Here is a 17,294-nt window from a genome sequence, read left to right on the forward strand (position 1 = left end):
CTACAAAATTTAGTTTATGATTAACGACTGCACGTAAATTTTTCCATATTAAAACGTGCACACATGACACGCTCTGCGGGCAGATTGATAAATTTTTCCTACCCAGCGATGGATTTCTTGTCGGATGGCCACCCTTCTTAACTGCCGCTCCTTATGTTGTTGTCACGTGCCTTCTATCGTGCTACTCAGGTCTACAATAAATTATGAAGCGGTTGTCTTGTTTAGTTGTATCTGCTCTATAACTTCAACCTCCATGAATTGTTTGGATGCTATAATATTCTAGGTTGGTGCATTTAGTCTCAGACTGTCCGTCAGAAATGCATAACTTAATCGTTATTGATATGTTACTTAATGATGATTAGGTAATGGATAGGGAATGCACGCGATTCTATGATTTTTTTAATCAACTATGATCCAAATATATCGCTATTTCCCGACTTGTTTACGGAACATTGCACTCATCATGACGTAATGCTGAGATCTTACTCATTTAACGTCGCCTTCCAAGTCCAGTTTGGACCTGTCATCTCCGGTAAGGGCAATTGAACCGGAGTCGCATGACTGGAATCGCGAGTTTAAATCCACTCCAACATAGATTAAAAAAAATATATCGGTTCGAAACCGTCAAAGCCAACGTGACTATTGTAGGATCGAATCGAACGAGCGAGGATGGTTCTCATTTTAAAATATTTTTTCCAATTTTAAAAATTTATCCAGGAAATAAATATGCAGTGAAAAAAATTTAGTAAGAATAATATATTAAAAAATAAATACGTAAGTTGATTTGCTTGAGTTAAAATCTTCAATGACACATACAATTTCTTACATCATATTAATTCATTAAAATCTCTTTCAAAAATTTTTTAGATAAAGAGGTTGATTAAAAAATAAAAAAGTATAACAACTTATATTTACCTATACAGGTATAGTAATAGTTGAAAGTGCACTTTTTGCTATACTTGTAGTAGATATAGTTCATAACTCGAGGTCGATATCTCTCTGACAGTTGAGCGTAGCAAAATTATAGCAAAGTTACAATAGAGTGGTAGCGGAGAGACAACGCAGTAGAATGATCGAAAAAGCTTGTTCAGAAGTGATGTGGAAAGAGCTAGTTGAACCCTTCTTTTATACTATATTGGAGGGCGGAGGCGCCTCTAATGACCTAGAACAAAGTGTTTCTAATGGTTAAAACTTCATCTGTGAAGTTTATCTGCTCGGAGGCATCTTCATCCATCCAGGGTGCTTCTAGTGTCTTGCTCAGGGCACCTCCAATCAGTTGAGACACCTCGAGCACGACTAGGATCATGTTCGACACGACTAGGATCTAGTTTTGATCTCAACTTAAATTTTTAAAATAAATCTAAGTTAGATCAATGCTTACAGTCCCATTGGGATTCGTCCTCACTAGATCTCTTTCCTCCCATTATTTACCTAACCTTATTTACCAAATATCTAATCATCCAGATCTGTTTGGATTTTTTCTAATCTATCTTAGTATATGATCAATCTGATCAACTAAGATTTTCCTACAATATCAAGTTAGCACAATAGATATAAAATATTAAAGTAAAGTAGTGTTAGCAATATTCAAGATTCGCTGGTCTAGTCGACCACGTGCAGTCGACTGGAAACCATTCGATAACATATGCTTGAAGTTTACTTATCCAAGATTACTCATTACATAAAGTTTCCTGCCCTTAGGATTTTCCAATGTTTAGCTTCACTCACTACGATTTTCTACTGTCTAACTTCACTCACTAAGACTTTCACTACCTAACTTGACTTACTAAGACTTTCATCATTTGGATTCACTCACCAGGACTTCCACTACCTAATTTCACTCACTAGGACTTTTCACTATCTAGCTTCACTCACCAGGACTTCCCTTTACCTAATCTCCAATTATAACTAGCCACTAAGTAGACTTCTTACCTACCAAACCTCCGATTAGGACTTACCCTTACTAATTATCTAATCTTAACTAGACTTCTCTCTTTCAAGAATCAAATCCTGTTTGGATCAGTCCTTCGTCAAACTAACTGGACTTAGGTAATTATCAAACATCAAACCCCTGGAAGTTGATTGTACCAACACTCAGTACATTATGAAAAGATCATCTCAGGAGGCAAATGATAACTCAGAAGGTAAATAACAACTTAACACGGTTCAGTTAATCAGATTACATTTTGCTTGGCCACTTCCAACCCTATGTTGAAGTGTGTTTCATGTCCTTGTAGGATTGAAACGAACAGGTGAGGGGTGAATCTTTTTCCTATTTTAAAATTATTTTCATAAATAGAGTACGTATCGGAAAAATAAAATAGAAAAATGCACAACAGAAAATAAAGATATTTTTTTTACTCGGTTCATAGTCCCGTGACTACTACTCCAAGGCCCACAATCCCTTGGACTAACTTGATTTAACAATCCCATAAAATCTCTCCTAAAGAACCTTCGGACAGTGAGGTTGAATACATGAATAAGGAAACTGTAACATCCTATACTTTCCTATGCAAGTATAACAATAAATAATTTAAATCGTTACCAACACTTATGTTCTTAAGCCAACACGGAGAAGATAAATCACAAGTGACTACTAGTCATTAGTACAGGTGACAAGACATGGGAAAAGACATGCTCAAATCCTCTAAATTTCGACATCAAAATCTTATATGATAACATCTTGTGTCTTAGCCATCACACTATTTAGAGAGAACCTCTATGTAGATAATTACGTGGTAAAAAATGATTTATTCATCTTAAATACTCTTATTAATCCGTCCTTAGATCAATATTAAAGATATAAATTATTAATAATTATTAATTATTAGTGTAGATGGGTAAAGTACGGGGAAGGCATGTTCCCTGTAGATAACCACGGTGCTATGGGAAGAAGTTAGGAGAAGACTTCGGTATTATCGTTCTTTACGTGGATGAATTTACAAATTTCCAAATGGAAACACACGGTATTTGACCGGAACACATGCAATACAATTTGGAACATTATAATAATATTTAATAGCTACATGTTACTTCTATGTTTTCAAAATTAAGAGGAATATACGAGAAAAATACTAGTAATACATATAACAAATAGGGGCTTCCATGCAATTATTCTGAAAACAAAACAAGTGAACACCAATCAACAGAGAAATCAACGATCACGCTGCTAAAGCTAAATGTTGACTGCCTTCCCGGCGGCGGACTTCTTGTTTTCGTGCCAGACGTATATATCCTCTATCAAATCGTTCAACCCCTTGTCGGACGATCCACCCTTCTCTACCGCCGCTCTAGCCTTCTCCGCGAGCTCCCTCGCCCGCCTTCTCGTTCCCTCGGCCGCCTCCCCAGCGTCCATTATGCTCCCAATCGCCTTTGCCAGCTCCGTTGCCTTCATGATCGTCCGATTTGGATCAATCGCACTCCTTATGCTGTCTGACGCTTTGACACCCACGCGGAATCGCTCCACCACCAGCTTCTCGTTTATAAACTGCTCCGTCCCGATCGGCCACGTCACCATCGGCAACCCGGCGGAGACGCCCTCCAGAATCGAGTTCCACCCGCAGTGCGTCACGAACGCGCCGACGGCGGCGTGGCTAAGCAGCTCTACCTGCGGGACCCACCCCCAAAGAACAAGCCCGCGCCCCTTCACCCGTTGCTCGAACCCATGCGGCATCCATTCGGCCCCGTCCGCCTCGCGCACCACCCACAAAAACGGGTGGCCGGAAGCCTCTAGCCCAAGCGCCATCTCCCTGAGTTGCTCTCCAGTGAACTGGCTCCAGCTACCGAAGCAGGAGTACACTACCGAACTCGGCTCTTGCTCGCTGAGCCACGAGAGGCAACGTCCTCTGTTCGCAACGGCGACAGGGTCGACGTTGCCACCTCGGACCCCGAGGCCGACGGCTTCAGAATCCATCAGGGCGACAGGACCCACGAACCAGGTCTTGATGCTCAACATCTGATGGAAGTAATCGAGGTAGATCCCCTCAAACTCGGTAAAGCTGTTGATGATGATGCCGAGGCTTGCTTTGTCGGCTTCGCGGGCTTCTTCCATGAGGCTACCGAAGACAGTATCCTGGACAAGGAAGTCGGGGAGCTCAGATCGTGCTAGTAACAACGGGTGAGGGAGGTCCGGGATGGGAACGCGCTCGTCGTCGCGGATGACGTCCTTGAACGGCTGGTTCGTCAATACAGAATGCGAGACGCAGTAAGCCAGGGTCCCCAACGCGCCGAACGTGATGCGCGGGATGCCGAGTTCGCGAGCGATATCAATAGTCCACGGGAAATGGCCGTCGGCGACAACCGCATCAGGGTGGTGGAGGCCGAGCAGGTGTTCGAGGGTGGGGCGGGTGAAGGCGATGGCGGAGTCAATCTTGTGGCACTCAGAGGGGGGAAGTGCGCTGATGTTCTCTACACCCGGAGGGAGGCCGGACTCCGCGGACGGGAAGGGGTATTCGAGTAGCTGGATCCGGAGGCCAGCGCCGGCTGCGGCGTCGACGGTGGCGCGGACGAGGGCGGCGTTGCAGGGCGTGGCTAGGATGGTGGAATCGACTCCGCGGGAAGAAAGGAAGCGGGCAATGTCGACCAAAGGTATCAGGTGGCCTGAGGCGAAGTAGGGAATGAAGAAGAGACGGAGTGGCCTCCGATCGGCGGCGTCGGTTTCGGCGACGGAACTCATCGCTAGTCTGAGTCTCGAAGGTATTCGGTGAAAGCACTCCTCTATGTCCATTTATATTGCGGGGTTAACCTGAACCGGTGTTCAGTCCTGTTCGAGTGGAAAGCCGGATTTGAATGATTGATTCACACCCAACTGTTCAAAAATAAAAATCTACGTTAAGTCCATAATAATGAATTTAATAATAAATACCGATTTTTTTTCTCATTTCGATTATTCTTTTAATTAATTTTGATGTTTTTTTAACTCACCGATTTTAATTCATTAACCGGTGGATTTCCTAATGTTATTTCATACTGGAAGTACAGAACAAACTTAAAATTTCTAAATTAATTGATTAAATATAAGTGATATTGTATATAAAGGTGGGTTTCAATAAGACGTGGTGGATAGAAGTTAAGGGGATATGATAGTTAAAGATAGTGAAAAGTTATGGGGGTGTGATGGTCAAAGGTCAAAGGGACGTGACAGTCAACAGTTAGAAGAAAGAGAGAGTTACACTGCCTCGTGTCATCAGTCGCATAATTCCTGGTCAGCCACAGACAGGGCAGGTTCCCAGATCTGAGACGTAAGAGGCGCCCTGGATTAGTTCCTGACTTGCCCTTGACTGATTAGACTTCCCCAGCTCGAGTCGTGTGAGCAGGTCGGGTACTTTCACTAAAACAACTCTCGGTTGGCCTTGCAGCAATCAAGGCATGATGGATGGGTCCCTCGCCACAGTCTTAGATACAGATAACAGATAAAGCCCAGGCGGGTTGCCACGACTCAGTCTCATCATCAAGATTCAAGTCAGGTGATACCTCTGAACGGTCATCCCAAGCTGTCCATAGCTAAACTTGGGCGGGATGGAAAGCGCTAAGCGACAAACAATATCAGGGAATCGTACTCTCCTGTTAGAGAATAACTGTCATGCGTCAGGGAATATTCCAATCGTCTACTATCACCTACGAATGAAACCTTCTTTCCACCCATAGGAGGCCACCGTACATCTTCTCTCACCCGACAGGCTCTAACATCTGACATTCTCTGACGACATGCAGACTCTGAAGGTACACAAAGGGAGGTCCTCTCCCTTAGCTAGGTACGCACACATTCGTACTCGTCTTCTACAGTTCTTTTTTTCCTTTGTACACTGTTCTTCTGGGGAAAAAGTACTTGACTAAGCATCGGAGGGCTTGCGCCGGGGACTTTTTCTCTGGCTTATGGTCTCTAATGCTCTGTGTGCTTATCTGAGTGTGTGCAGAGCCTGAGTACCGCCGGTTTCGTCACCACTGCCCCTGAGTTCCATGTGGGGGTTTATTATTCCAGTGCACATACTAGGTGTGTCAAAGTCACCTCTCTGTCAATACCAGCACCATCTCAGTCGGCATTCGTCAGACTCAGATTTCGGACAGGATCAATTTAGTATAGTCTGTGGGAATCTCCTTCAAATGTTCTGGAACGAGACGATGGAGGACACGGGCAAAATCAACGTCACTATGACAGCCAGAGAGTACAAACTGTTCAAGAAAGCCAAGAGGCGAGCAGGTTCCGAGAGGCACACCACTGCTTCATAACCACATAAGATGCCTGCAGTTTCAAAGGACTAGACCCACGCTTCAGACAGGGGATCTAAGAGGAAGCAGCCTGAGGATTTCCCCCAAGATTTCTATCGCGACCCCTGCTCGGACTATTATAACAATAAGAAAAAGCAGCACTAGGCCTCGACGGCCGAGAGTTTCCCGCCCAGAGAATCGAAGAAGGGGAAGGTCATAGTTGTCAGGGAGGAGCTGAGGGAGTTGCCCGAGGAGTTGCAAGTACCTTTCTCCTTGAGGGTGCTTTAGGAAAAAATATCAATGGGGTATAAACCCCCAGCCATCGGGAAGTATGATGGTAGCAGGGATCCAGAAGATCACCTTTGCAAATTTTGGAAAGCTGTGCTGTTACATCAGTACAACAATGCCATTAAGTGTCGGGTATTCTTAAATACCCTATCCTGCTCGGTACAAAGGTGGTTTGATAGGTTGCCTGTCGGATTTATAACCTGCTTTTAGGACTTTAAGAACACTTTCTTGCGTCATTTCACTAGTAGCAGGAAATATCATAAGACAGATCATTGTCTCTTCTCCTTTAAGCAAGGATCTGCAGAACCCTTGAGAAGTTACATAAAACGCTTCAACCAGGTAGTCCAAGATGTCCCGTCCGTTACCTCAGAGATTTTGATGAGCGCCTTCTCCCACGGTCTGGTGAAAGGAGAGTTCTTTCAAGCCCTCATTTGAGAGTCTGTGAAGAATTCTGATGAGATGCTGGGGAAGGCAGCCAACTACATTAATATAGAGGAAGCCCAGGCGGCTCGACGGAAAGTAGACAAGGCACCTGCTCCTTCCAACAAGTCGAAGAGAAGACCGCCCCAACCTCTAGCTCGACCCTTTCCCCACTCCAAGGATGCCCGACAAGGATTTCTACATAGTCAGGAATCCAGGGTGGCGCAACGAGTTGAAGCTGTTTAAACCCCCAGACCTGGTCAGTGGGGGGCCTGTTATTGTACCTACCATAGGTCCCACACCTATTCCATAGGAGATTGAGTCCAGTTCACCCGAGATTCTCGGCGGGCAATTGAACTGGGTCTGCCTCCGCCCGAGATCGCGCCCAAGCTTCAGAAGTTGCTGACCAGCCAACCTATTGTAGTAAGGCAATCAAGTAAACCCCTGCCCGAGAGCAGAGGTTAGGGAACTTAGTTGTCAGGCCGGGACAAGGAGCAAATGGAATCCCCTAAGGAAGAGAACTGGGGAAATGCCGCCATTAGGGAGATCGACATGATCTCCGGAGGATCCACTGATGGAGACTCCACCAGAGCTCGAAAGTCCCATGAGCGCCGCTTGGAGATACATGCGGTGGGGTGCAACCGGGAATAAGCTGCAGGGCCCGTAATCAGCTTCAAGTTGCAAGACCTGGATGAAGTGGAGCTTCCTCATGATGATGCCCTCATAATCAAAGTTGTCATCACCAACAGTCGCATGACTAGAGTTTTTGTTGACACGGGAAATTCTTTCAATGTGTTGTTCAAGAATGCATTCGAAGGCATGCAGATCGACACTAGTGAGCACCAACCTGTATCTACTTCCCGACCAATACGTCAAATTAAGTTAGTCATATCTTTGGATAGTGAACCATTAGTGAGGACGTGGAGGAGCACTTTCATCGTAGTGGATTCTCCATCCTCCTACAATGTCATCCTAGGAAGACCCGTACTGCACAAGTTTCGAGCGGCAGTCTCCACCTTTCATCAGAAGATTAAATTCCCTGTGGGAGACTAGATCCGGGAAGTCAAAGGCAAACAATTGGTCTCTCCCAGGTGTTATATTACATGGTGAAAGTCGAGGCCTACAAGGCTCAAAGAACCCAGGATGGAGGAATCCACGTCATCTAAAAGGAGCCTCTGCCTATAGCCGAAGAACCTATTCCTTGGGAGGAGGTCCATCTCTACCCTGGTCATCTAGAGAGTGTCACTCGCATATCAAGCGACCTGCCTATCGAGATTAAGACGAATCTGGTCGAATGTCTAAAGCGCAACAGGGACATCTTCGCCTGGTCCCCTGAGGAGCTACCGGGAGCCAAGCTCGAGGTAGCTGAGCACAAGCTGCACCTCCTGCCTGATTCCCAGCCGGTCAAGCAGAAGAAGCAAAACTTCTCGGTCGAACAAAATAAGATCATCCGAGTTGAAGTTGATCAGCTCTTGAAAGCAGGATACGTTAGAGAAGTACAATTTCTGCCCTGACTCTCTAACATGGTCTTGGTGTCCAAACCTAACAATAAGTGGAGGGTCTGCATCGACTTTTGGGACCTCAACGGGGCCAGCCTTAAAGAATGTTATCTATTGCCAAGGATCGATCAGATGGTGGATTTAACTTCAGGCTGCGAAAGAATCAACATGCTTGATGCTTACCAAGAATACCACTAAATTCCTTTAGCTCAGGAAGACCAGGAGAAAGTTAGCTTCATAACATCCGACGATACTTTCTGTTATACGGTCATGCTGTTCGAGTTACGGAATGCAGGGGCTACTTATCAGAGGATGATAGATAAGATCTTTTCAGAGCGAATAAGGCGGAATGTAGAGGTCTACGTGGATGACATCCTCATCAAATACACCGTGGCAATAAACTTGATTTCTGACATAGAGGAGACCTAGGACACGCTGTGGCAATATGAGCTAAAGTTAAATCCATTGAAGTGCCTATTTGAAGATCGAGGGGAAAAATCCCTAGGATACCTCGTTAACAAGCGAGAGATTAAAGCCAACCCAGAGAAGGTTCAAGCACTCCGAGAAATGTAGGCGCCTCAGAATCTGAAAGAAGCCCAGAAGCTGGTGGACATAATCACGGCACTCTTTAGGTTCATATCCCGATCAGCAGATCAAGCGTTCCCCTTCTTTAAGGTTCTCCGAAGAGCTGCCAAGTTTAAGTGGGACGAAGAATGCAACAAAGATTTCAAGGAACTAAAGCAGCACCCGGAGACCCTACCCTCACTGTTTAAACCTATTGCTGGGGAACCGCTCTGGTATATCTGTTAGCTACCCCTGAGGCTGTGGAGGCAGTGTTAGTGAAAGAACAGGATGATGTACAACGGCCAGTGTACTGCTTCAACCACCTATTAAAAGGGGCCAAGTCTCGATACATGACCCTCGAGTAGTTGGTTTATAGGTTGGTTCTCATGGCTCGCCGCTTAAGACTCTACTTCCTTGTTGGGTTTTTCGGACTGTAAAAATCACTTTTTGCATTGCGAAAACCCTGAAACCTCCCCACCGGATCCGTGCGAAGAAATAAAATTTAGGTAAAACTTCAAGTACGAGTTTCTAGCCTAGATCAAAACTAGATCTACAAAGGAGAAGAGCTTTACCCTTGATGTAATGCCCTTCGCTAATCCCGCTCGTCTAAGGTTCGCCGGATCTCAAGAGTATCAAAGTAGATACTCCTCTATGTGTATCCACACAAGCAAGAGATGGAGAAACCAAACAAAAGGTGTGCTAGCACCTTTGAAAGGTTCGGCCAAGGTGGAGGAGAGGGAGAGAAGAGAGCTTGAGAAAGAAGATGAGAGTTATAAAATCAAAATGAAACTCACACACAACCATAAAGTGGTCGGCCACTTCAAAGCCTTTTAAACCTCCATGGGATACCAAGAGTCACAACTCTTGGTCTCCCTCATGAGGTGGCACACACATGTGCTAGCCTTGATGATGTGGCACATCATTATTAGCTCACTTAATGCCAACTCACAATTGAGGTGGAAAATGGTCAAGTCAAACTTGACCCTTCATCTTCCTCTCAAGTCAAGTCAAACTTGACTACTTCTCTCCCATGGTTGATCAAATCTAACCATTGGTTCAAGTCAATTTTAATTTAATGAATCTCTATTCATTGAATTAAATTGACTCAATGAGTCTAAGTCCAAATTAGACTCATCTAACACATGAACCAAATTGAGTCCAACTCAATTAGCCTAATTTGGATTACTCTTAATCCAATTTGGTTCATCACATGGACTTAATTCTTTAGGTTCATCAAATGAACCTAATCTTCATCTAATTTTCCCTTTGTGTGTGACCATATAGGTTCTTGTAACATTGGCAATGCTCCTAAACCCTTTTAGAAGCATAAGTAATGAGCGATATCTAGCAACACATCATTACTACCCAAGTTACAAGAATGTTGAGATCCAACATTACCTTATGACTACTAATTGTGACCCCTCACAATATATGACAAGTGTTCGTCTATCCTTGACATCTAGATTGATCAATGTGAGGCATAGACCGTGTCATCCTCTAATCAATCTAAATCTTGAATCCCAAGTAGACTCACTCAATCAAATGAGCTTAACATCTCATATTGACTCATTTGGGCATGACCATGCACTTAGTGGTCTCACTCTATCAAGAATATCGATGTCACTCCCGTCATATAGGAGAGATAGATCCCATCTACATCACTCACATCCCTCCGCATAATTTGTTACATACCCAGTAATCACCTTTATAGTCCACCCAGTTACGGGTGACGTTTGACAAAGCCAAAGTATGTAACTCCTTATGTAGGGAACCATGGTGACTTCAGGTCCAAGGACTAATAGTCATACTAATAGCCACATGAGAATGTATATGACACTCATATAACGATCCATGATACTTTCTCATGGCGGGTTATTCAGTATACATTCTCCAATACATACCCATGTGTCAACTTGATATCTCCATATCCATGACTTGTGAGATCAAGTCATCGAGTTGACCTACATGCTAGTCTCGTCGCATTAACATTGTCCTTGAATGCTAATACTTGACTAGGAATGATTAAGAGTAGTGTTCCCTATATCATCTCACTATTGATTCAATTAACCGATTGATATAGGTAAGAACCTTCTACTCAAGGACGCTATTATACTTAGTTATTTGGCACCAATACAAGTAAACATAATAACCATAAACAAATGCATTTATATATATATAAGAATATGATACAACGAGTCCATACAACAATTATCAAATGATTGGCTCTAGGGCTCTAACTAACAATCTCCCACTAGCACTAGTGTCAATCAGTATAGGCTCTAAGGCCCAATGACCTAGTGTGACCTTCATGTTTTCTCTGTACCAAAGCCTTGGTCAAGGGATCTGCGATGTTAGCCTCAGTGGGTACTCTGCAAATCTTCACATCTCCTCTATCGATGATCTCTCGAATGAGATGGAAGCGTCGTAGTATGTGTTTGGTTCGCTGGTGTGAGCGAGATTCCTTGGCCTGTGCTATTGCTCCATTGTTGTCACAATAGAGCTCTATGGGATCAGCTATGCTAGGAACCACCCCAAGCTCAGTAATGAACTTGTGGATCCAAACTGCCTCCTTTGCTGCTTCTGATGCAACAATATACTCGGCCTCTGTTGTAGAATCAACAACTGTGTACTGCTTCGAACTCTTCCAGCTCACAGCACCACCATTTATGCAAAACACGAACCCTGACTGCGATCGATAATCATCCTGATCAGTTTGGAAGCTAGCATCACTGTAACCCTTTACAGCTAGCTCGTCATCACCTCCATATATCAAGAAATATTCTTTAGTCCTTCTTAAGTACTTAAGAATATTCTTGACTGTTATCCAGTGACTTTCACCTGGATCTGACTGGTATCTGCTCGTCATGCTCAAAGCATACAAGACATCAGGACGAGTACATAGCATGACATACATGATAGATCCTATGGCTGAAGCATAAGGGATCTGATCCATGCGGTCTCTCTCCTCTCTAGAAGAGGGACCTTGAGTCTTCGAAAGACTCATACCATGTGACATCGGCAGAAATCCCTTCTTGGAGTTCTGCATGGTAAACTGAAGTAATACCTTGTCAATGTATGTACTATGACTTAGGCCAAGCAATCTCTTAGATCTATCTCTATAGATCTGTATACCTAGAATGCGGGATGCTTCACCTAAGTCCTTCATTGAGAAACAAGTCCCTAGCCACGTCTTGACAGACTGCAGTAAATGGATGTCTTTCCCAATGAGTAGTATGTCATCCACATACAATATAAGGAAGACAACTGTGTTCCCTACAACCTTCTTGTAGACACAAGGTTCATCTTCATTCTTGATGAAACCAAACTATTTGATTGCATCATCGAATCGAAGATTCCAGCTCCGAGAAGCTTGCTTTAGTCCATAAATGGACCTATGCAGCTTGCATACTCTGCCAGTATGTTGTGGATCTACAAAACCCTCAAGTTGTGTCATATACACATCCTTGAGCAGGTTTCCATTCAGAAACGTGGTTTTGACATCCATCTGCCAGATCTCATAATCGTGGTATGCTGCAATAGCAAGCATGCTCCGAATGGACTTAAACATCGCTACTGGAGAAAAGGTTTCATCATAGTCAATACTATGAATTTGCTTGAAACCTTAGCTACCAAGCGACCCTTATAAATAAGTCCATCCATGTAAGCCTTTCTCTTAAAGACCCACTTACACCCAATGGGTTTGACCCGTTCAGGTGGATCAACCAAAGTCCATACTTGGTTAGTGTACATGGATTCCATCTCGGATCTCATGGCCTCTAGCCATTTCTCGGAATCTGGTATCATCACAGCTTCCTGATAGGAGGTAGGCTCATCCTCAATGAGTACAATGTCATCATGGTCAGACAAGAGAAATGAATATCTCTCAGGCTGACGACGTACCCTATCAGACCTGCGAAGAGGTAGGTCTACTTGAACTGGTTGTGGTTCCTCAACTCCTTGTGGAACAACATCATCCACAACACTTTGTTGTTCCAGTTCAACTTCCATCGAGGCTTTAGTGCTATGGTCCACATTTTGAACTTCTTCAAGATCGAACGTACTCCCACTAATTTTTCTAGAAACAAAGTCCCTTTCTAGAAATACCCCAGTTTTAGCCACAACTACCTTGTGTTGACTAGGAATGTAGATGTAATATCCCTTCGTTTCCTTGGGATATCCATTGAAATAGCACTTATCGGATTTGGGTCCCAATTTGTCTGAGACTTGACGTTAAACGTAAGCCTCACAATCCCAAATCCTCATAAAAGACACCTGGGCATCTCTCCCAGTCCATATCCTATATGGTATCTTTATTACAGCCTTAGATGGAACTCGGTTGAGAATGAAGGTTGTTGTGTCTAGAGCATAGCCCCAAAGATACATAGGAAGATCTGTGTGACTCATCATAGACCGTACCATATCTAATAAGGTATGATTCCTCCTTTCGGATACACTATTCCACTGTGGTGTTCCAGGAGGAGTGAGTTGAGATAGAATCCCACACTCAGCTAAATAGTCACGAAACTCATGGCTAAGGTATTCACCACCTCGATCTGATCGAAGTATCTTAATACTCTTGCAAAGCTGGTTTTGTACTTCATTCTTGAATTCTTTGAACTTTTCAAAGGATTCTGACTTTTGTGTCATCAGGTACACATAACCATATCTACTGAAGTCATCAGTAAATGTAATGAAGTACCTATAACCACCTCTAGTAGTGACACTGAAAGGGCCACATACATCACTATGTATAAGACCTAACAAGTCAGTCGCTCTCTCACTGTGTCCACTAAAGGGAGTCTTGGTCATCTTGCCAAGAAGGCATGACTCACATGTCTCATATGATTCAAAATCAAATGAGTCCAGCAAACCATTTTTATGGAGCTGGGATAAGCGTTTGTCATTTATATGACCTAAGCGACAGTGCCAGAGATAGGTTTGGTTCATGTCATTTGACTTGAACCTCTTGGTACTTATGTTATAGATAGGGTTCTCAAGGTCTAGAATATATAGTCTGTTCATCAGAGGTGCACTACAATAGAACATATCATTTAAATAAACTGAACAATATTTGTTCTTTATTATAAATATAAAATATTTCTTGTCCAAACAAGAAATTGAAATTATGTTCTTAGTTAAAGCATGCACATAACAATATTCATCTAATTCTAATACAAGCCCAGAAGGTAGAGATAGATGATAAGTTCCTACAGTAACAGCAGCAACCCGTGCTCCATTGCCTACGCGTAGGTCCACCTCGCCCTTCGTCAATGTCCTGCTATTTCTCAGTGCTTGCACATTAGTACAAATGTGAGAAGCACATCCGGTATCTAATATCCATGATGAAGAAATAGATAGATTGACTTCTATAACATATATACCTGAAGTAGAAGTCTCACTTCTCTTCTTCTTAAGATCTTCCAGGTAGATTTTGCAGTTCCTCTTCCAGTGTCTGGTCTGACCGTAGTGGAAGCAGGTAGCATCCTTGGCGACCCCTCCTTTGGGTTTCAGTGCTTTGCCTTTGCCCTTGGCTTGGGACTTTCCCTTACCTTTGGGCTTGCCCTTGCCCTTGTGTTTCTGAACCATCAGAATAGAGTTGAGCTTAACCTTCTTAAGGTTGAGCTCAGCAGTTCTTAACATGCTAAGCAGCTCGGGCAGTGGCTTGTCAATTTTGTTCATGTTATAATTTAGAACGAATTGACTATAGCTATTTGGCAAGGATTGCAAGATCAGGTCAGTGGCCAGCTCTTGGCCAAGCGGGAATGCCAACCTCTCTAGGTTTTCTATGTACCCAATCATTTTGAGTACATATGGGCCTACGAGAGTCCCATCTTGCATCTTGCACTGAAACAGTGCCTTAGAGATCTCGAATTTCTCGTGTCTCGCTTGTCCTTGATATAGTTGACGAAGATGTTCAACCATATCATAAGCGCCCATCAACTCGTGTTGCTTCTGAAGCTCAGAGTTTATGGTTGCGAACATAAGACATGACACATCTAATGCGTCATCTTGATGCTTCTTGTAAGCATCACGATCAGCTCGCGTGGCAGTGACAGGAGGTGCCTCAGGAATGGGCTGCTCCAGGACGTACAGTTTTCATTCCTGTATAAGAACGATTCTCAGGTTCCTGTACCAGTCCAGGAAATTAGCTCCGTTGAGCTTGTCATTCTCAAGGACGGAACGCAGGGAGAAAGAGTTCGTATTTGACGTCATGGTTATCTACAATAGAAAAATAAATATCATATTCTATTAATCATCTAATTAGGCCTTTAATTAAATGATGCTCGCACTGAATTATAGAATTCATGTGGGACAAGATCCACATCATACTATGCCCTGAGTTAGATTTGACTAAATCGTCCAAGACTTAGTATGATCGGTAGATAACTAATTACCAATTACATCTCTATGCAACTCTTGTTTATAGGATCAAGATCCGTATTTATATTAAAACTCGAGTTAGCTTTGGCTAATTCGCCCAAGAGTTAATATAAACGTGATTTTGTCCTATCTTCCAACTATTGGATAAATGCCTACAGTTAAACTTGATTTAACTAGTTGTACTCAATCTAATTGAGTTTTTACTCACCCATGCATTGATAGGCGGGACCAAGATTGTCCCTCCGTACCTTACCAAGATAATATGTGTTGCTCTGCTTTGGTAGATTAAACAACTACATGTTATCGAGGTAGTGATAGGTATCACGACATGGTAGGCATTTTGAGTTGACGCGATTGAGATCTAATCTAATCGACGATGTGTATCATATACTCGATTTAGATCTAATCTAATCATGGAGGTGCATCATGTGTGCGACTTAGATCTAATCTAATCTAGCATGCATCACATACACACACACAAGCAATTAATTAATTTTTGTGATTAGTCATGGCCCTACTACGATCTTCTCAAGCTAATGAGAAGATCGGATGATCAACCTAAGGTCAACAGCTTCTCAAGCTCCTTCCTTTGACCACCTTGTGTTGCTCGCACCCTCCTCGTAACCCCATCTCGAGTGAACCTTCCACCGTCTCATTTTGTACATTACAAAAAGTGAAACTCAAGTTACATTCACCCCTTCTTTTAGTTTATTGCTCTTATTTATTTATGCAAGTGTTAGTTTAAGAAGTCCGAGAAAGGTTTGCTTTTGATTTTATGCAGGGCAATTCACCCCTCCCCTCTTGTCGGCCTTTAAAGGGACCAACAAATGGTATCAGAGCAAGGACACCTCAGGAGGACTAACCGTCGACCGAAGCAACAAGATGGTCAGAGCTAACATCTGCTCACCAATGTTCGAGTGGGAGTTCACGTTTTGGAAGCGATGAATGCAGGTTTATTTTAAAACTGACTTTAATATGTGTCTAACAATGAAATATGGTTTTGAAGTGCCCAAAAGCAAAGAAGGAGAAGAACTTGAGGAACATCAATGGACTAACGAGCAACGCAACGATGTTATGGAAAATGGTAAGGCTGAGTCCAACCTTTTGAGCGTATTACCTGACAAGGATCTCGACAGAGTCGAAAAATACAAAAGTGCAAAAGAACTTTGGGAAAAGTTCTTGAAGCTCTATGAAAAACTAGTTAAAGTTGAATCCAACTCCTCGCTGGACCCCAAGTCACCGTCAAAAGAGTCCGAGATCGAGAAAATTGCCGGAACAACCCTAACAGTCGAATTCCATCATGAGAACACAAAAAGCTCATTTTAGATGAGCATGATGAAGGGGGAGAGTCTTCGAAAGAAAACAACTCAACAGGGGGAGAATTAACAGCTGACAAAGTAAGTCAGGTATGGTCTCCACCTCCTGGCCAATTGATTAATTCAATCAAAACATTGTCGAAAGATTTTTGCAAAGTAAAAGTTATATTGTTGAAAGATTTTTGCAAATTAGAAATCATATTCTTGAAAGATTTTTGCAAATTAGAAACTAAAAAGCTATTAACAAAGAATAGTGAGTTAAAAGAAACTCAAGCAACAGTTTGTCGATTAAAGGATTTTGACAAACTAAAAATAGAAAATAACATGTTAGAAGAACAAATACAGAGTTTAAAATTTTCTGTATGTTCAAAATTCTCTACTTTAAATTTGAGAAATTATGATAAATTAAAATAAAAATTTAAGTATTACAATGAAAAGAATTGGCAATAACTTAAAATTTTCTTGTTTTTAAGAGTATGCTAGCATTATTCTTTTCGTAATTTTTTTACAAAAAAAATTCATTTGATTTTATTCAATTGCTTTAAAGGCTTATCTCTATACAATTTGTTTAAATCTTGAAAAGGTATTTTCTTCTGTCAAAATACATGTTTTATTTTTC

The 17,294-nt window shown here is 42.7% G+C and overlaps 1 protein-coding gene across 1 annotated transcript; it reads right to left on the minus strand.

Moving 5' to 3' along the window:
• Positions 1-3,061: 3,061 nt before the first annotated feature.
• Positions 3,062-4,776, minus strand: LOC122048318 (scopoletin glucosyltransferase-like). Its single transcript, XM_042609906.1, has one exon. The coding sequence runs from the start codon at positions 4,724-4,726 to the stop codon at positions 3,176-3,178; it is 1,551 nt and encodes a 516-aa protein (XP_042465840.1). The 5' UTR covers positions 4,727-4,776; the 3' UTR covers positions 3,062-3,175.
• Between the last annotated feature and the right edge of the window lie 12,518 nt (positions 4,777-17,294).

The sequence above is a fragment of the Zingiber officinale genome, chromosome 1B (genome assembly GCF_018446385.1).
Source record: "Zingiber officinale cultivar Zhangliang chromosome 1B, Zo_v1.1, whole genome shotgun sequence".
Classification (NCBI taxonomy): domain Eukaryota; kingdom Viridiplantae; phylum Streptophyta; class Magnoliopsida; order Zingiberales; family Zingiberaceae; genus Zingiber; species Zingiber officinale.